General features: G+C 46.3%; 1 protein-coding gene across 1 annotated transcript; it reads right to left on the minus strand.

The window, feature by feature from the left end:
- Positions 1-176: 176 nt before the first annotated feature.
- On the minus strand, positions 177-1,328 carry LOC133893313 (uncharacterized). The gene is made up of 2 exons (XM_062334310.1): positions 862-1,328; positions 177-788 (listed from the first exon to the last, which is right to left on the minus strand). Exons 1-2 carry the CDS (start codon positions 1,198-1,200, stop codon positions 234-236), a joined length of 894 nt encoding a protein of 297 aa, XP_062190294.1. The 5' UTR covers positions 1,201-1,328; the 3' UTR covers positions 177-233.
- Between the last annotated feature and the right edge of the window lie 19,543 nt (positions 1,329-20,871).

Below are 20,871 nucleotides of genomic sequence, written 5' to 3' on the forward strand. Positions count from 1 at the left end.
ATTGATTTTACTGTCGAGGTCATCCCTATTATATCTTATTCACTGTATTGTTAATTTAAGAAATTCTCAGTACAGAGGAAACAATAGTAGTTGTAAAGCATAAGTAGCATGGAACCCGGTACAGAGGTTACACATAAAGAGCGAACAACAACAAACATTATCATGTACGATACGCCTAAAGAACATAATAACATGCCTTAAGGGAATAAAATATATAGGGTTACAATAGATGCTTAGGGCGAAGGAAAGTGGCGACGCAAATTAGCGTAAGAATTCCAGGTGCGATGGTCAACGCTATCCGGGTAAGATGGTTGTCGTCTCCGAGGTGGTTCTGGGAAGTTGTAAAAATGAGTACGAGCAAATCCATCATCATTTTCAGGGTCATCAGTGTCCTCCGGAGATGGAAGCCTCGGAGGGCGGGGTCGTTGTGGCATGAAATCGTCGTCGTCGTCATCATCTTGAGGTTTCTCCGAGGTGGTACCACGTCCTATTTCCCTATCAGTTGTATGGCATCTCGATGTTGTGCGTGAACGTCCTCTTGCAGTGTTCCTAGAACTTTCTCCTGTATTTCTGTTCGAACGTCTAGGCATGGGGGGCATGAAATCGTCATCGTCTTCGTCCTCGTCATTATCTGGATGATTCGTAGAGGTCGCCTCTGTACCCCTTTGATTCGCTGACTGTCGTCGTCTTCTACGTGAACCAGGCATCACACCCCCGCCGAAGAGCATATACATCGTCAAGAAGTGTGAGATTTCTTTGTTGATCAACTGTTCGTCTTCCGGGAAAGCCTGACGCAGAAGAGGACCGTTCGAGTCAATGGAAATAAGATAAGTAGGGTGACCAAATGTTTATATGACATACCTGAATATGGGATGCATACTGGTCCGGCGACATTACTATCGTTCTTTGCCTCCTAGAGAAACCTATCACAGAAGGATGGTCGGCCAGTTCGCGGACCCTCAGATACATTTGACGCCGGTGATACAAGAGGGCCCTAAGGTCCTCGGTGGTTACACATTGGAGCGGCGCGGTTAACCTAGAACATATGGGTCTTGCATGCAATTTCGCCACGGCTTGGATTATGTTGTTCTCCTTTAACGGATCATCGTTTCCTTCGCGCACAACCTGTAAGGAGGCATTAAGTGCTATAGCGATCGTTGCAGGTGTCCATGGAAAGCCTGTACTAGAGGATCCCACCATAGATTTCTTGCTCACTGACTACCTACGCTCTGTCTCTGCATCAAAACACGGATCCATGAATATTTAAGAAACACGAAATAAATAAATAAAATTACATTTACAATACAATGGTCACTTCTTGTCTAAAGGGGTACAATGCAAACCACATAATGCACAATAAGTAGTACAACTAACAGATGAATAACATTTTACAATACAAAGTCTCTAAGACAGTTCAGTTTGACAGTGGGCTGATAGTTTACTGACGGGTCGGGCAAGTCCTCCTGTCATGTCCAGGTTGTTTGCAAAGTTTGCACCTGCGAAGGCCATCAACGCATCTGCTTCATCCATGTCACCTTGCAGCCTCGTAGATCTAGGCCTTCCAGGATCTGTGCGTCGTGCTCGTGGATAAGGTACCCACTTATGGCCCTCGATCGATTTGTAGTTGGTTCCGATGTTAAAGGACCGCATCTTTGGAAGCCATGTGCTCCTCAATGCATCGATCGTGAAGTACGGTGATACGTACTGTGATCCGTCATTGCCACCTATGTCCCTGCAAGCGGCTAAGACATGCGATCACGGGATATGGTGCAGTTTTGGCTTATTGCATGTGCACTTCACCTCGTTAGGTCCAAGTTGACATTGCTGCACGGTGTCCCCGGCGCTATACCCTGAAGCATACCTACGGCGGCACATGACCTAAAAGTCATTGTTGGCCAAGTCGTAGATCCTCGACCGATGAAAGTGTGCCTTGCTCCTCCTTCTTGATATGATTTGCTCCACCTTAGGTGCAAACCGTGTGCTGCACTTCATAGCAGCATTACCACGGTCTCGAAAGTAGTCCGCCGTTCTGTAGAATGTAAGCTCAATAATGGCACACAACGGGAGGCCCCGTACTCCCTTTAGGACATTGTTGAACGCCTCCGCTATGTTCGTTGTCATGATGGAGTACCTAACATGGGATACAATAATTTTAGAATGGCTATTTGCATAAGAATCGGTACAATATGATCATTACAATTCTATGCGCTAACCTGGCACCATGAGTGTCATGGATAAGGGCCCAACGCTCCGCCGGCTTCCCCGCTATCCACTGGCTAAATGTACCACGTGAACGACTAACGATAGTTTGGCCCCCAACCATTTGCGCCCGCAGTTGATCCTCCCCTGCTTGCTGGTCTGCCATCATCTTGCGAGTGGTCTCATTTAACTCTCTCCATATCTCGTTGAACTTCGCCTGCTGGTTCTGAAGACATAGTCCTTTGAATCTCTTTACAAGCGACTTGCTGCGGTACCTTGTGTACAGGTTCACGCCCAAGTGTCGCATGCACCATCTTCTCTCCACATCAGGCCATGCAATAGAGCAGTTTGTGCTATCATGCAGCACGTCCAACGCATGCAGAAGACCCTTGTTGCGGTCTGAGATGACGCAAACTCGTTCCCTATTTCCCACGACACGTGTCCTTACCAAGGTGAGGAACCACAGCCAACTATCATTGTTTTCACTCTCAACCATTGCAAAGGCGAGAGGAATGATCTGATTATTTGCATCCGCCGCCATTGCTGTCATAAGGGTACCATGGAACTTGACGCTTAGAAATGTGGCATCCACGCATACAACTGGCCTACAATGCCTGAATGCTTCGATGCATTGTCCAAAGGACCAGAATAACCTAATGAGGTATCGGTCAGTGGTGCTATATGACCCATCATCTAGCGTGATCGGCTCATCCGCCATGGCCCACTGAGTCCCTGGATTCGTCATGGCAATCTTCTGTAGCAGTCTCGGAGCATTGTTGTATGACTCTTCGAAGCTTCCAAACAGCATCTTCAACGCCTTCTGCTTCGCTCGCCACGCGGTGTGGTAATTGATAAGCATGCCAGTCTTAGTGTGCACCTCCCCCATAATCGATTTTGGCGACAAACAAATTTCTGTGCCAATAAGTGTGATGAGGAGTTGGGCTACGAACCTCGCATCAACGGCGTGGCTCACATTCCTAATAGCCTCTTCGCTGCATGTATGTGGGGTGTGTCTACTGATCACAAAATAGTTCTCATATTTCGGCTGATGTGCTCGTACGAAGTAAGGGCAATTCGGGTGCTTCGTACACCTGACCTCATACTCCGTAGGGTTAGACCGGACGCACTTGTGGTCCATTCTTGTTATTACAGCATAGTTGCTAATAAAGTGGATGACCTCCCCTCTGTTACGAAACTGTTGCCCGACCTGAATGTCGCTATTCTGGTATCCCCAGTTAGATAAGGTGTTATACTCAACGACGACACACTCCAGGAGCCCAGTACCACGAAAGTATAGGATCGCCGGGACCGGGTCATCATTGTCAGCAGCTTCTTCATCCCCGCTACCACCGTCTTCATTATCCATGCATCCTGCATCGACCTCACAAGGGTCCACTCTACCTCCCTCTCTACTGGAACTGCCCTCCCCGACATGCCCTCCATCCTCTTCATGCATCACCTGCTGGCTTGAGCCTTCCACAGTGGTCACTGCATCACCTTGCACCAGTCGTGACACTATGTTTACGTACACCGCCATATCAAAGTTCTCCTCCAATGCCTTGCGTGAGTACAAAGTCCATGCGTTGTTCCTACTCACCTCGAACAACGTATGGACAACGACCGAGCTATTTGGAACAAGCCGCGGCCGTACACCCTCTAAGACAACAGTATGGGACTGCTGGTTCACATGCAAAAGGCGCATAATATGTGATTTCAGGCCATCTAGATCAATAGGTACCTCAACCGAACTCTCTATGTGCTGGCAGTTCTGAATTGTTACAAGTCTCCCGTGCAAAACTGTGGGACGTTCTCCATAATAAATATGGAAAATCATACCGTATCTCCTAAATAAATATACATGTAATAAATAATAAGTACAAAAATAATACTAATTAAATAGTGCAATATACAACTAATATGCATCTTTGTTGCTACTGGACACTATCTTCTACGGTTCTACCAAACCTAAGTGATTAAACTAATTAATCAAGTTAATTGATTAATTATATTACTTTAATAAAACTAATTACCTAGATTAAATCACGTAAATTCATGTTACTATATTAAGTAAAGAATCTAATCACACTTACTAATAAAAATTATATAACCCAACTAAATCATTAATTTAAATACTCTAATTTACCAAAATAATATAATTAATCAAAAGTACTTGAATGAATTTAACAATATACTGACGAAAGGACTAATATACTTCTGAACGAACTAAAAAAAATCTAATTACAATTACTAATTAACTACGTAATCTAAAAACTTACCTTAAGGAAATTGAGCGCGGCTGCTGCTCGCGTCGATCCTCTCCGGCTGCCCCCTCTGCTCGAGCTGCTTCTCCTAGCGTTGCTCCGCTGCTGCTCTCTTCTTTCCACTGCTGCTCTCTTTTCTTCTCCCTTCTCTCCACTGCTGCTCTCTTCTCTTCTCCCTTCTCTCCTTTGCTGCTCTCTTCTCTTCTCCCTTCTCTCCTTTGCTGCTCTCTTCTCTTCTCCCTTCTCTCTTCTGCGAGCCAGGGCTTTTTATTAAGCGCAAAAGCAGCATCCCGCTGGCACGCACACACCGAAAGCATCGACAGGGCGTGAAAGCGACATGATGCACTGAATTCGGCAACTGAGGTGCCGAATACGACACTGTGGGCTGTATTCGGCACCTCAGTTGCCGAATACAGCAGAGTACAGGGTGTATTCGGCAACTGAGGTGCCGAATACGGCCCACAGTGCCGTATTCGGCACCTCAGTTGCCGAATACGGTGTTTTCGGAATTTCAGTTTCCGAAATTCAAATTTCGGAATTTGAGATACCGAATACGAGTGCTAGATTTACAAATACGTCGACATGTTGTCTAATTTCGCAAATACGGTCGCGTATGTTGTCTAAATTTCCAAATTTGCCCAAAAGAAAAGATCAAGGAAATCTCTCTCCAATGTTCTCCTCCGTTCGTAGATGTATGTGTTACAGGGAGCGTAGTGCAGTCAAAACTCTTTTAATTTTGAACATTGATTTAAAAGACTATTTGTATTAGTCGTATGCACATAGGATCATTACATTTGTTATTAGAAGTATTTATCATACTCACTCTGATCTCAAATATAAATCCATAAAGTCTTCTTCCAAATGCACAAAAGACAAGTCCATTACAACTCCAATGCAATTTTTTACTCCATTCTTCTATGTCGCTTTCTACTTAAGTGCACCATAATCAGTGCAGTAAACTTGACATCCAACTTAACTGTAGTAATAATTGATGAGCAATAGGGTCATTGTACCCCTCAACTTAATTCTTGTCAAATATGGACTTATATTTCGGATAGGAGGGATCAATGAGTAATATTGTAATTTCACAAGTTTTTATTATCATTTTTATATAAAAGATACGTATCACGCTGCACATCTGAGGCCGTAATTTCCAAAATGTCATACATTTGCCAACAAATCCAAGGGAGCACATTCTTCCTTTTTGAAAAAGAAAAGATGAAAGGAATTTGCTCTTTTTTTTTAACTATAATTTGCTCATTTGCATGATCAACACCTTTGTTGCCATTGGTGCATACAGTAGTGTTGCTGTGTGTAGGATGCAGTAGGTATTCAGTACAGCCACTTTTGTTCTACTAGACAAATACTCACTGCACAAGCAATCACTTCAGAACAGTTGTGGCACTGTGCAGGGGGGCCTCATCCATGCCAGCAGCCGAGACCCGTCTCAGACACTTTCATTTCAGAAAGAGCAATTCGACTCTACATGTGTGGGAAATTTATACATGCGCTGCTTGCTGATAAAAGTTTAAAATTAGACAACGTATATAAGTGTATTTATCGAAATAGATAATATATTATTGTATTTACAAATTTAATATCCGTATTCGACGTATCATTTACCGAAAATAGATTTTTTTTACACCGTACGTCGAAAAACTCATATTCGGCACACCGTGTGGCGAATACATGCTACAGTACCGTATTCGCCACACGGTATGCCGAATATGGGCTACAGTGCCGTATTCGTCACACGGTGTGCCAAATATGACCGTGTGACCGCACGGCAGGCAAAGGACATATTCGGCACACGGTGTGCCGAATATGACCGGGCCCGTGATTTTTTGGCATACGGTGTACCGAAATTTTATTTTCGGTAAATAATATGCTGAATACGAATGCTAAAATTGTAAATACAACAATATTATTTTAATAAATATACTCATATATATTGTCTAATTTTAGATTTTGATCCTGCTTGCTAGGTTCTGAAGCTTCTGCCCAATACTACTACTACCACCAGGGTACATGTCTACAGGGTGAGAAATAAGTAGAAATTCAGGAAAGAGAATAGGAACTGAAGGAATGAGAAATTAACTGTTCCTCGATGTTGATCTCTCATGGCAATAGTGCAAGGAGAAGGTCATGCATGCATGTTCATGTACAAACAGGTGTATAAATACAACGGCCAGTGCATGATCATACAATGATATACGTACACCACTCCACTTTTATATCTGACACATTGAAAGCATGATCGAAGATCTTGTATTTTTGTCTTGTCTCTACTCCACACACGTTTATAACTTGCATATATATATATATAGAAAAACTAGTTTGTATTTCTTGAAGTACATACTCCTACTATGATGTATCATATAAATAAACTGGATATACCACTTTGTCACTATAAGTATACTTATATACTCATTCTAAGATACTCCAATGTGAATTATATGAAAAAAAATGAAAAGAAGTCCATCAATATTAATAGATTTTGGTAATACCTTCGTATTTGTACATAAAATGTAATATACTCAAAAACAATATGTACAAACCACCTAAAAAAGTATACACACCACTTGGATGATCTTATATACTCGCATGCTCTATGTACATACCATTTATCACATGAGATACTCCCTATATTATGAGATACGTATGTGAGAGTATATACTCCGGGAGTACCAAATATGCTTTCTATATATATATATATATATATATATATATATATATATATATATATATATATATATATATATATATATATATATATATATATATATATAACGTGTCGGTCAACCTAACCTAGTCGAATCAGCGTGTAATCGGAAAATCCTTGTTTACAAAACCGGAAATCACATCTTATAAAAAAACAGAAAAACTAAAAATAGTAAAATCATTAATAGAAAATTGGAAATCACACATTACAAAACAGGAAAACACTCGTTCTGAAATAAGAAAACCGACAAACGGTAAATCCCTATTTAATGTGCTGAGTGTGATTTCAGTACATATAGATGTTGGTTTGATATGCCATAACTTGCACACAGACACGTACAAACTGTTGGAAAATGGATATAAGTACTGCAGTTGCAGTGTCACTTGCACAGAAGAGTTGTTTCAGTAGATACAGATGCTGGTTTGATATGCCATAACTTAACTTCAAAAGTTAAACATGTAACATAATATATCTCTTTAAATAATCCTATTGAAATGTGTTTCGAACTAACCCTTGACTTTAACATAATGTATCCTGCAGTGAAGACAGCCGACAATATAAAGCCTTGTGATGTACAATGCTGCTCGTATCTTGAATTTGGATGGTCACTCTAGTCCCATACACACATACAAGTGGAAAAATAATGCAAACATTGGTGCATGACCAACTGTCACGTACTAGTTTTTTCTTGGCAGCAGAAAGAAGCTTCTTGGCATATCTACTAATTCATGATGGGGCATGGTACATGTACACCAACACCAAGCCTACTACAGTACAGTACTGTATTGTAGAGGCATATATAGAGAAATGTTTAAAATTTGCATAGGGCTGGTCTTCTGAAGAGCTGAAATGCATAGGGAGGTGTATGTCAATATGAGTGTGAAGAGTGTGTCATGATCTTTCATCTTGCATGCAAGCATCCTTGGAGCTGATAGATACTAGATAGATTGTTTCCTTTTGAATTTCGGGTAGTCAACAGCTGCAGACAAGAAAGATACATGTCGGTCAATAGCATGTTCTCATGAATGATGCAGGGAAGAAGGGGCCAGAGAGAGAGAGAAAGGCTGTTGCTAATTGGGAGGTACCAGTACTATTTCACCACCCCCTCCCCACTTTAAGCATGCTTGGCTACTTCCTGGCAGTCTGCTGGCCCCAGCTCCCTTGGACTTTTGCAATGGTTGAGGGCAGAGCTCCAGCAATGGATCAAGAGCAACAATGGCTGCAATCTTTTTTTGATCAAACATTGGCTGCATATATAGTATGATGCTCTTGGGATGCATGCATGGAGATGAGGTCCTTTTTCCCAAAGAGCTTAGTGTTGCTGTGGAAAGTGTCTATTTTGTTGTCTTGTTTCTTCAATTTTGTCAAAAGAAAAGTTGAGCATGCATGGCCTAACAATTCTTACTTTTACTTTGTTTTTTCAAGTTTGAACATGAGCTGGCTCAACCTAATTAAGTTAATATCACTTTAATTTTGTCAATGGCATTCATATGCAGGGAGAAACATCCTAAGACATATATTCTATCACACATGATTAAGTAAGCAGGTCTAGGTGGAATTATAAGTATTTCATAGGGTCAGGAGCTTAGGTTAAAATCCTAAGATTCTCCATGAGAAGCACTCTTGTAATGTTGCTTGTGGTATCCAGGAGCACGGCAGACCTAGCTCAAAAATTGAGCGGGGGCATATCAGCGATTGGGACTTTTCAACTTCACGAAAAAGGACTAAATTCATTGAAGTCCCCTAAAAACAAAAAACAAAAAAATTGAGTGAGGGCATGTGCCCTCGCTCCGTATGAGTTGGGTCCACCCATGGTGGCATCCTATGCTTTTAGGATTTTGGCAGTAACTACCCTTATACTAGGAGCATAATGTAATGTCCACCTAAATATGAAAAAGATGCAAAGCAAGCAGAGTAGTGAAAATAACCAATCTTTACTAATTTCGCCGGACCATAGCTAATTAATGTCTTTTTGTTGTTTTGTTGCCAGTTTGTTTGCACCTAACCAATTATCCTGTGTAATAAGTTGTTAAGAATATTGTGCGTAACAAGTTTTTAAGAAACATTTCTCTCAAATTGATGATATAACTGCGAGAGAGATCACAAGCCTCCATAATAGTAACCAAATTCATCAGCAATGCTAGCTACAAAACCATTTTGACCCACAACCACACAAGTCCTACTCCAAGCAACACCATCTATCACCTGGCTAAAGTGTCAGCCTTCATGTCACAAAGGATCCAAGATTGGTGCAATTATGAAAAGGAACTAGGGATCCAGTCCATGACACAACTTTGATTAAGGTAATGATGGCAAATGGCCAGCAGCTACAGCCCATGCATGCACTTTTGCTACCCCTCCTCCTTGGGGAGAAGTGAAGGTGAACAACAGCAGCTAGAGCTAGCACATGTACACATCCATCACATTCAGGCTGGTCTGAACCCAACCACACACCAGATGATGGATATGGCCAATGCATGACCATTGAAATGGAAAGCAACCAAGAAGATACCTCTGAATATTCATGCTCCAGTCCCTTTCATGCAGGGGGGTGCAGTGCAATGCAGGGGGCTTAAAGAAACTTTGCAGTTTCCTTTGATTTATTCCCTTGCATTTATGCATGCACAGGGCACATCTGTATGGGCATTGGAGTTGGATGGTTTAGAATATTTCTTCTACCTTTTTCTTGTTAATGTCAGAACTTATAATAAGGATGACATGTCGTTGTATGATGTGTTACAAGGGCACAACATACATACATATATGTGCATTTTATCCAGCCGGCGTGAAATAGGGTCATCCATTTGATATGGTTCTCAGGAATTTCTTATACTTGGACAGGGTCTACCCACGAGTCACTAATGCTGATTTTTACTACCTCTAGTTGAAAATAGATAACGTTCAAGAATATGTATAGTCAAACTTTCTAAATCTTGTACTAAAAAAGTTCTAAATCTTTAACCACTACTATACACCAAATATTCACAATTGCTCACGAGCAAACGTTATGAATATATTCGCTTCAAGGTAGCTCTACATTATTATAATTTTATTATTTTATATATAAATTTTAAGAAAACAATGATCGAAGATAAGCATGGTTATGAATATATTCGCTTCAAGGTAGCTCTATATTATTATAATTTTATTATTTTATATATAAATTTTAAGAAAACAATGATTGAAGATAAGCATGGTTATGAATATATTCGCTTCAAGGTAGCTCTATATTATTATAATTTTATTATTTTATATATAAATTTTAAGAAAACAATGATGGAAGATAAGCATGGAGACTCTGTGCAAAACTACTGGCGAACCCGATCAGATGTTGCAAGTGTTAAAAATAGCACTATAGCTAATCACCTATAACACTATGTAAAGATGTCAAAAAATGTGAGGGAAAAATATTTTGAGTGTTAGGTGCTAGACCCTGTAGGGACGTCACATGGATACCATAGATCGTGATAAACTACAGTACATGCATGTAGCTGCATGCAATATGAACAGGGAGGAACATGATATGGACAACAGTGAACTACAAAAGTGACGACAAGTACTTCAACTTCCTATAGCTCCATATATTCGCCTAATAAACAAAACAAAAAGAAATCCTAGCAAAAAGGACTATCTATGTGTATGTGTATGTGTCTGGCTTTCTTAGGACTTGGGTGCAATAATATGCGCGCCTTTGTGTCACGTAGTAGATTGCCACGCATATGTATATGCAGGGCCCCACACGCCATCACATGGGATGAAACAATTCGTGCATGAGGGTATCTCACTCTCTCTCCATCATGAACACCTAAAGGCCCATTTACAGTCCACCATATGAGTGAAGTTTTTTTTAAAAAAACCATCGAGTCATACATTCAAATAAATAATGATTATATATGGGAACGTAGAAGAAATATTGTAATATGCAAAACCATCGAGTCATACATTCAAATAAATAATGATTATATATGGGAACCTTTTTGTCGTTTATATTTAGGAGGCACAACTTGGTTGAGAGCCATAATTTGCCAAAAAAAAAGTTTCTAGATCAGACTATGATGTGCTCTTTTTTCTACATTGTCCATCATAGTTGCGACAAATTATGTAGGAAGATATCTTCTTTTTTGCGGTTTCAATGATGACACATGCGTGTACACACCATCATCGACACGCGTAGATCACAGTCATGCACCCGCGAGTGCGCCCAACAAACATGTCATTAGCTCATTTGACAAAGCTACTTAAGTTGATGGTTTGTAATTCTTGCACCATCTAGCTATCTAGGGTTTTTTAATTCAGTGCGTGCAGCTTAGCTTTGCACTGAAACCAGTTTCTTAAATAAACTAGTTGATGTTAAGGATTTGAGCCATCATGGTCTCTTGACTAGGGCACCTGGCAAGTTGATTGGCTGTGTGTATCTTAGTTATGCAGAGGCTAGGAGTATTTCAGCTCGATTGTATCATCTTGATGTATTTAACTGAGTACAATAAAAGTTTCTATTATCGAAAAAACCTGGCAAGTTGATCACTAAAAAGTTCTCTGTCTGGTTCACAACTCTTTTCCTATTAGACCATGAAATCTAATGGAGTACGTAGCATCAAGAAGTAAAAACTAAGCTGCAAATATCATCATTGATCCAAGTTGGGATCCCCTGCCAGCTAGTTGTTAGGCCCGTGATCTGATCAGTTTAATCATGCGATAATTTACACGATTAATTCGTACGCATTTTATGGTCAGGCACGTTAGTTTTTTCTTTGCTTTGGCATGCGACTCTGTCCGACTTGTTAGGCCTTGCCTTGTCTCGCTTTTGAAACGCATTCTGCAGCATTCCCTCTTCAGCTCGCAACTTTTTCGTCACGCCGAGCATACATGCAGCTACGTACCTAGCAAGTCACATTCACACGCTAGCTTATTTTTGGATCTTTTCTAGATGGAACGAGATTATTAACATTATTAACATCAAATAATATGATAAAACTTCTGCGTGTATTGCATGCCAACCAAATTAAAGACAAATGCAAAGTGAGGCAAAGAAGAACATGTACATTGAGGGTCAGGATGCATGAGTTTTTTTTTTTTTTTTTGGAACAAAAGCATCGATGCATGCATGAGTAAACTCTTATAGTATCTCCTTTTGAGTTTTTCCTCTATTGCCCAACAGTCATGGCTCTGATCTCATGCATGCATTCGATATATGGCCTGACATAGGCAAAAGAGCAGAAGCTGCAGAAGCTAGTAGACCACTAGGAATCACCCCAGATAAGCTGACAATGAAAAGCAGAACAGTTTTGCTGTACCTAAACTCTTGCAGATTCCAAATGTACTGTGGATTTATAGTTTCTTTTCTTTTCGCTTGTTAATTTAGTTTTTGGTGCAATAGTCAACTAAGTACAGAAATTAGGAAATGCGACTCGATACTTTTAGAGTGTACCAAGAACTAGGTTTTTGAAGTACGAAAAATGTTGAATAGGCGATGTGGTTCTTCAAGTTCCACTGAAGGCTCAGCTTGGCTCCCGACCTTTTAAATTGTTCACCCCACGCAGCATTTGCTTCTTCTTCTTTTTTGAACATGTCTTCCTCTACTGACTTGGTCGCCACACCTAAACCCGCTGAACACCGAATGCCTTAGGGACAACCTTAGGAGAGGAAATGACAGTTTTGCCTCCTATCCAGTAACGAAGCCGTGAGAAAATACCCATATCTCTTGTTCTTAAGGACCAGGGTTTGACCGCCGTTTTTCTCGTCCCAATAGAATTATTACGTAGGAACAAGATTAACTATTAGAGGAAGGGTAAATAGGTGTCTCAATAAAAAATTTGCGAAATCGATGGTCTTTTCCTATTTGGATCATCTAACGCACCTCAAAACTCAAGCGGAAGCAAAAATCAAGAGAAGTTTTAACAAAAAAATCGAGACAGCGCGACTCCACAGATGATATATAAAATATATGTTCTATTTAAGATCAATCCATGTATCTTAGCACTCAAAAGATCACAACTAGCAAAGAAACAAGAAAAGATGAACATCAAGCAACGAAACTCTCCAAATTGATTGTCTAGAGGCATGGGAATTCAAGACTCCATCATATAAACGTGTGTATACGAATTTTATATCTCTGGCAACAAGAAGAATGATCTCACATGATACTGAAATTTTAACCAAAAACAAAAATGAAGATCGGAAAAGAAAAACTTGCACACAGGGCAAGAGAACCAAGAGAGGCAAACTAGAAGGAGGGGAATTCAAGTACATAAAATAAAATAAACTTCATTACTCAAAAGGTCAACCCTATTTTAAGCGAATTATAAAGATTTTTCTCTCAAAACTCTCACCTATTATATAGGTTAAGCATTCATTCTCCTCTCCACTAAAATCCTAGCACAATGCTCTCATATGAGTGGTACAAAAGGCTCAAATGGCTGATTCATCCTCTCCGACAGCCCTATCCCTCTATTTATATGCCTAGAAAATTAGACCCCCAAGTTTTCTAACCTTTTCCCAAAATACCCCTCTCTTATAGTACACTTATACCTACCAGCGATAGTATTTTAGTCTATTTTCTTTTCCATTCATTGGTCTGGTACATTCTCCGTTGTTCATAATTACAACACCGGACTATCCGGCATACATAATCAGACTTGACAAAAAAAATCTCCTCTCTGTACAAAATACTCTGACGCTCTCAAAGTCCATCACCGAACCATCTGGTGTTTACTTTCATTTCTGCTTCAGCACTGAAAATGCTTTGGTGATACCCTCCAGTGTAGCCACCACATTCACCGGACCTTCCGGTGATCTTGTGAAGGTGGAGGTGACAATTGTTGATGAAGACAAGGCGATTATTCTTCTGTGTTCCTTGCCAAGGTCTTATGAGTACTTGGTCACAACACTAACGTATGGTAAAGAGGCAGTCAAAGTGGATGATATTCTTGCAACGTTGTTTGCTCATGAACAAAGGAGGAAGAACGATGCTGGTGAGAGTTCATCTGGAGATGCTTTTTTCGTCAAAGGTGATCGAGGCAGGGAGACTGACAAGAAAAAAAAGAAGAAGGGGCTATAGTGCTATAAATGCAAGGATTGGGGACATGTAACAAAATATTATCCAGAGCTGAAGAAGGGCGTGGCAAATATTGGGGTTTTGAAGAAAGATGACTCGGATAGTGATGGTGATCTTCTCATGCTATCAAGTGAAAAGTCTTGTGGTGAAGCATGGCCGTTAGATTTGGCAAGTTCATATTATGCAACATCAAACAAGGAGTGGTTCTCTTCATACTCTGAAGGTGATTTTGGTCTTGCTCGCTTGGGAGATGACACGGGTTACCATGTTATGGGAGTCGGCAATATCAAACTGAAGATGTATGATGGACAAGAAGTGCTACTTGAGGGTGTGCGGCATGTGCCAGGACTTAGGAAGAATCTAATATTGCTTGGATTTCTGCATAGAGAAGGTTGGCTATATCAGGCAATGTCAGATAAGAAGATCTTGAATGTGATGCAGGATGGCAAGACTGTGATGATAGGTGAGAAGATGGGAGATCATCAGTACAAACTGAAAGGTGAAGTCATGGAGGTGGGAGCTGCAAATTTTGTGAAATACGTTCCTAGCGGCGAGACATCCTCGTCGAGCTATTCAGGATGAGCAACGACGATAGACGGCTCAAGTCTAGGTACACGGAGATTCACACATGGTGGACTCAAGTTGGCATGTTTATTCATCAAGGTGGAGTTTGTTGGATATGTGTCGAATAATTGTACGGAGTTGATTACATATAGGACTTGGTGTTGTATTAGCGGTACATGGTAGAATCCTAGTAGGACTCTAGTGGAATCCTAGTAGGACTCCTGTTTCCAGGCCTCCTCATAAATATGAGAGGAGGGCCACTGTTTGTAACCATGACGACATAGTGACAAGTTCGTAGGGAGGCAGCGAGTCTGCGGGAACCCTGGGAAGTGGCCGATGTTGCTAGTTGGGGTGGAGCATCCGTAGTCATGCCCTGGGGATGTAGGCTTCGGCTGAACCTCGTTAACAAACATTGTATCTCTGGTGTCGTCTGTGATTGTGTGCATCATCTCGGTAGATCCATCCGTTGCTTCTGTTGTTGGCTTATTTCCTAACATGTTGTGCCGCAGTGCATAATGAGGGCAAAGTTGTCCTTTTACCACTAGCTACCATGAAGGCTTTGTGTGTTTAGACACCGGGTCCATGTGGATATCCAAGTCAGCAAAGGGACGAGTTCAAACTAAAAAACAAATGTTGAGGGCATAGGTGGACAATTCAAAATATTGGAAAGAAATTGAACCAAGGGTGACTGCTAATATGGCATTGATCATCATAAGTAAAACGGGCAATTAATCATAATCAGAGTATTAGTAATAATGAAAACAATTTCATAATGTCAGATATACTATACAACTTTTTTTAAAGGGGATAGACAGCTTCTAGCATACTCTTAGACTAGCCCTAACAGCTTCCCTTCAGGGGTGATATTCCTGTCATGAAGTGATTTTTGTTCCCTTCAGCGCTCCAACAGTTTTCCTTCATGGTTCCCTTCACGACAGGATTCCCATGGTCATTCCTTTTAGGACAAGATTCTCTCTTCTTTCCCTTCGCGATTCCCCTCGAAAGTAAGCTGTTGGAGATGAGAGAAAATAAAAGGAATATGAACACAGAAGGGAATCGAGAAGAGAACAAAATGAAGAGAATATGGTTGAAGATGGTTTTAAGACTATCTCCAAGGGTTTCCTTTCGGGGTCTAAATTTCCTTCACGATAGGATTTTCGTTCCCTTCAGCATTCCAACGGTCTCTGTCGGAGAGTGAACTCCTGTCGCAGGGATCCCGAGAGACCCCTTTTTTAGAGATTCGGCCGGGGGGATGATCCTGGAAAAGCTTGTGTGGGAAATAATCGGGAACGGAAATAAATGCGATGGCTGGTGGGAGACGATCACCCTAATGCAAGGAAAAGTGGGTACGCCGGGTTTTAGACAGGTTCGGGCCGCACGGAGGCGTAACACCCTACTCCTGTATGAGCGCTATATTTATCCTTTGAAGGGGATTCTTCAAGGAGATATCTGGTTCTAAGGGGAGAACTGTTTACAAAGAGCTTGATGCTCTTCTGTTCTAGCTTAACTTGAGCTGGTTCGAGTGTCTGTCGATCTATCTTTGGCCTGGTTCGCCGGAGATTGTTGGTTGTCTGGTCTCTTGGTCATCTTGTGGTCGGGGGCTCTTGCTCTCTTTCTTCTCTAGTGTTCTCCATCCTTTCCTTTTATAGGCGCGCCGACCTCAACATATCCTGAATGGGAAAGAGGGGACGTGAATGCCAAGGTGCCACGGAGAAAGGCGTAATCATTTCATCTTGGCGAAGTGACAGGGGCGGTGGAGAGATGCGGCGCGCCTTCGACCACCAGCCGCTGCGGGAGCCTTGGGGCGCCATGAAAGGGGCCCACCGGGCAGCCTCAGAGGTGCCCGGTGCGCCCACCCTGTCTTGTTCTTCTGCCAGGGCAGGGTGACAGGCCGAGCGCTTCGATTTTGGCAACGTTATCCCGAGGCACCTGGATAAAATGGAACGGGACCCGTGCATTTAATGGACCCACGCCCCCCTGCCAGTGTATGGCAGGGTCTGACACTGGGGCGTGGGCAGCTGAGAATATCAGGATGTCAGGATGTCAGACCGCGCGTGCCTATTAAATGCGGCATTGGGCCTTTGACTGGATGACACCCTGACGACGGGACCCTTCGGGTCGTTGAATGATCTTGCGCGAACCTTCGGGGAACCGAGTCCTCGGGGGCTGCCACGTGCAGCCCCGAGCACTCTCTCCCGAGCACTTCGGTGGGACCTTCGGGGCACCGAGTCCTCGGGGGCTGCCACGTGCAGCCCCGAGCACTCTCTCCCGAGCACTTCGGTGGGACCTTCGGGGCACCGAGTCCTCGGGGGCTGCCACGTGCAGCCCCGAGCACTCTCTCCCGAGCACTTCGGTGGGACCTTCGGGGCACCGAGTCCTCGGGGGCTGCCACGTGCAGCCCCGAGCACTCTCTCCCGAGCACTTCGGTGGGACCTTCGGGGCACCGAGTCCTCGGGGGCTGCTACGTGCAGCCCCGAGCACTTCGGTGGGACCTTCGGGGCACCGAGTCCTCGGGGGCTTCCACGTGCAGCCCCGAGCACTCTCTCCCGAGCACTTCGGTGGGACCTTCGGGGCATCGAGTCCTCGGGGGCTGCCACGTGCAGCCCCGAGCACTCTCTCCCGAGCACTTCCTTCTTGGTATTTGGGCTCTGCAGATCATCGGGGAACTAGGGTGCTCGGGAACTAAAAGCGGCGGCCCCGAGCACCTTCTCCCGGGACTTAGCTTCTACCTACCTTGCAGGGTGGTGATATGTGGTGGATGGCCAGCCTGGCCTCGGGACTTAGGGACCCCTGGTTCTAAATACACCGATAGTAGCCCCCGGGCCCGTTGGTAGCCGATGGGACGGAGACTGCGAATGGGCCCTTCGTCGCGACCGAGGCCAAGGCTGGCGCGGACGCCATGTGGCCAGCTCTCGAGGGGTGGCCCTTGCGGACCTAGACCTCAAGTATGTTCCAACCGGAAAATGAGTGGACGCGTGTCCACACAATTTCCGAAGGGTATGATATCCATCCGGGCGGCACGCGCGGTTGCCGCGCAGATCGAGGAAAATACGCCTGGCAATCGCTGACATCGCGCGATCAGCGGGAGATTCGCCTGACAGTTGCGCCGATCGAGGCGACACTTCGCCGAGCGAACCGTTCGGGCGGCAGTTTTCGAATTTTGAGATTTAAAAGGGGGAACGGATCGGTCCGTTCCCCTTTTTACGCTCTCTTGCACTTGCCTTCTTCGTGCTCCGAAGCCCTCAGGAAACTCCCAGGCGACCAGAGCATTCTCCCTTCTCTCTCTTTTCACCACCAAAAAACATCCCCCATCTTGCCGAGATGACGAGGGTTGGAGGAGGACGACGGGACAAAACTTCGGACAGCATCTTGCCGGAGTCTCGTCTGAGGAACGAGGAGGCGGCGGATAAGATTAGGAAGCTGCTGGTGCCGGAGGGTCAGGAGGGTGCTGTGGCGGTGAGGCCGGCGACTCTGACGCCGGCGACGACTGTCCCTGGGCGGACCGTCCTCTTCACCTCCTTCGTGGCGGCGGGGCTAGTGCCGCCGTTCTCCGCCTTCTTTCTGCAAGTGCTGGAGACGTACGGCATTCAACTGGTGCATCTAAGCCCCAATTCCGTCGTGGCGTTGGCGGTCTTCGCGCATCTCTGCGAAATGTTCTTGGGGGTGATGCCGTCGGCGACGCTGCTTCGCCACTTCTTCGTCCTTCGGCCGGTGGGGAAGAAGAGGGGGCACTCCACGGCGGACGTCGCGGGGTGCTGCAACCTTCGGCTCCGGGAAGGCCTGGGGGACCATTACATTCCCCAGGTGATGCGCAGCAAGTGGGAGGAATGGCGACGGGACTGGTTCTTCGTCGACATCGACCCCCACGAGCGCCTCGAATTGCCAGAGAAGGGGGCGGAACCTCGGCGATCAACGTGGGAGGCGCCGCCACCAAAAGATGCGAGACTGAAGCCGGTGCTGGAGCGCATTCTGGAACTGCGCGAGGGCGGGCTGACCTCAGTCATGGTGGTGGCGGATTTTCTGCGTCGTCGGTTGGCGCCTCTGCGAGAACGGGCCCGGCCGAGCTGGTTCTACACCGGGCCGGAGGACATCACCAGGACCCAGATTGGCGCGAGCTGGGATCTGGGGGCGGCGGAACTGCGGGGGATGACAAGGGTGATCACCGGAACGGAGGATATGAGCCGGGCGGAACTCACGTGGCCGGAGATGGCGCTCTGTGCCAACCCCAGCCGGGTGGCCATTATGGCGGGGCTGCCGGAGTTCGATGCCCAGGGGCCCGTGGACCGGCCAAGAAGCCGGAGTCCTGAGGCCTCCGAACTCCCCGGGCTGGAGGAACTACTTGGCGATGAGGTCGCTGGTAGCTCGGCGCAGGCTGGTGAAGGGGTCACCGCAAGCGGCAGCCACCGTACCAGAGAGGAGGGCGCCACTGAAGTTGTTGAGGAGTTGGCGCCGGGAGATCGGGGAAAGCGTCCCCGGGCCTTGATCCTAGTGCCGGATTCTCCGCCGTCGCCGACGGCAGCGGCGGCATTTCCGGTGCTGGAGCCGCGCCTGGTGCGGATGGGGCCTGCATCGGCACCCGCGACCCGCACGGCGGAGACCGAGACCCGTGCGGTGGCACCCGTGGCCCGCACGACGGCGCCCGTACCCCGCGCAGCGGCTCAGCCGAGCCCCCAACGGAAGAGGCGGCGGGAGGAGTCAGGACCGACAGCGCCGGACCCGGACATCAGGCTCCCAGCGGCCAAATGGCGGTATCGGTGAGTCTTCTTGCTTGCTTTTCCATGGGCATTTCCGCCCCGAACTGAGTTTTGACAACTTTCACTTGTCTCCCGCAGGCCGGCTGCAGGCGCTGCTGTGACGGAGAGAGAGCAGGCGCCGGGGCCAGAGCCGAGCCTGCCCGTTGCAACAGCGGAGGCCGGCATAGGAACGGCGGAGATGCCAATTGACGTGGCGGCCCCTGGGAGAGAGGCGGAGGCGGCGGCTGAGAGAAGGGCGCCGGCGGAACCTACCCCGGGCGCGGAGAGCCCGGGGCGGATAATGGTGGAGGTGGATGTTCTGCCGGGGCCGGCGGACAGGGCGGCCGATGCGGGAATGCGGCCGCTGTCCGAAACCTTGGCTCCGGCGGAGCCTACCCCGGTTAGGCAGAGCCCGGGGCGGATGGCGGCGCAAGGCCCGGTGGAGAGCTGGGCCCCCCTGGAGGCATCCTGCGGAGAAGCCTGGGCCCCCCAGTGCCCGACCGGCCTGTCGATCCCTTCCTGGCCGCCATTAAAGGCGTCCAAGTAGCAGTCGGGCAGCTGGGCGCAGTGGTGAGGGCCAAGGAGGGGGAGCTCGAAGCCGAGTGCGCCCGCCTGGCACTGGAGAAGGCGCAGCTGGCGGGCGCCCAGGAGGAGACCCGTGCGGCAGCCGCGCGGGAGCAGAAACTCCTAGAAGACATCCGCGCGGAAGCCGCGCGGGAACGAGAAACTCTGAAGACCGCGCGGGCAGAGGCCGCGCGGGAACGAGAAGACGCCGCCCGCTTGGCCGAGGCGTCGAGGCAGTAAGCTGCCGAGGCCCTTGCCAGGATGGGGCAGGTGCAGGAGAGGGAGGTGGCTGTCGCAGCCCGGGAGCAGGCTGCGGAGGAGCGGCAAGCCGAGCTGGCCCGCCGGGAGGGCGCGGCCGAGAAGACGCGCGCCGACCTCCAGCGCTGGGAAGACGATCTCCGGAAGATCAGAGAAGAATTCAAGCGCTGGGAGGAGGACGTCTCCATCAGGGAAGTGGACAATGAGCTATCGGCGTCGGATCTCGGTGCCCGAGAGGATTCGGTGGCCCAGCAGGAGGATGTGTTGGCCCGGCGGGAGAATGAGCTGAGTCGCCGAGAAGGCGAACTGAGTCGCCGAGAGGGCGAAGCTGCTGCTGCGTCGGCCGCCGCGGCTACCAGGGCGGAGGAGAATGCGAAGCACGAGGCGGAACTGGTCGAGCGCGAACGCGCCTTGTCCGAGATGGTGGCCAAGACGAAGCAGGCTGCCGTCCCCACCGTGGTTGGCGGTGCTCCCGGTCCGGCCGGGGACCAGGGACTCGAGGCACAGCTGCGGGCC

Source organism: Phragmites australis, chromosome 15 (assembly GCF_958298935.1).
Source record: "Phragmites australis chromosome 15, lpPhrAust1.1, whole genome shotgun sequence".
Lineage (NCBI taxonomy): Eukaryota > Viridiplantae > Streptophyta > Magnoliopsida > Poales > Poaceae > Phragmites > Phragmites australis.

What these genes read in the sequence shown, in the direction of transcription:
- LOC133893313 (XM_062334310.1), bottom strand. Translation starts at nt 1,200, where the DNA reads ATGGTGGGATCCTCTAGTACAGGCTTTCCATGGACACCTGCAACGATC. An exon ending in AGTATGCATCCCATATTCAG is followed by an intron (nt 789 to 861) that starts GTATGTCATATA and finishes CTTCTGCGTCAG; the next exon opens with GCTTTCCCGGAAGACGAACA.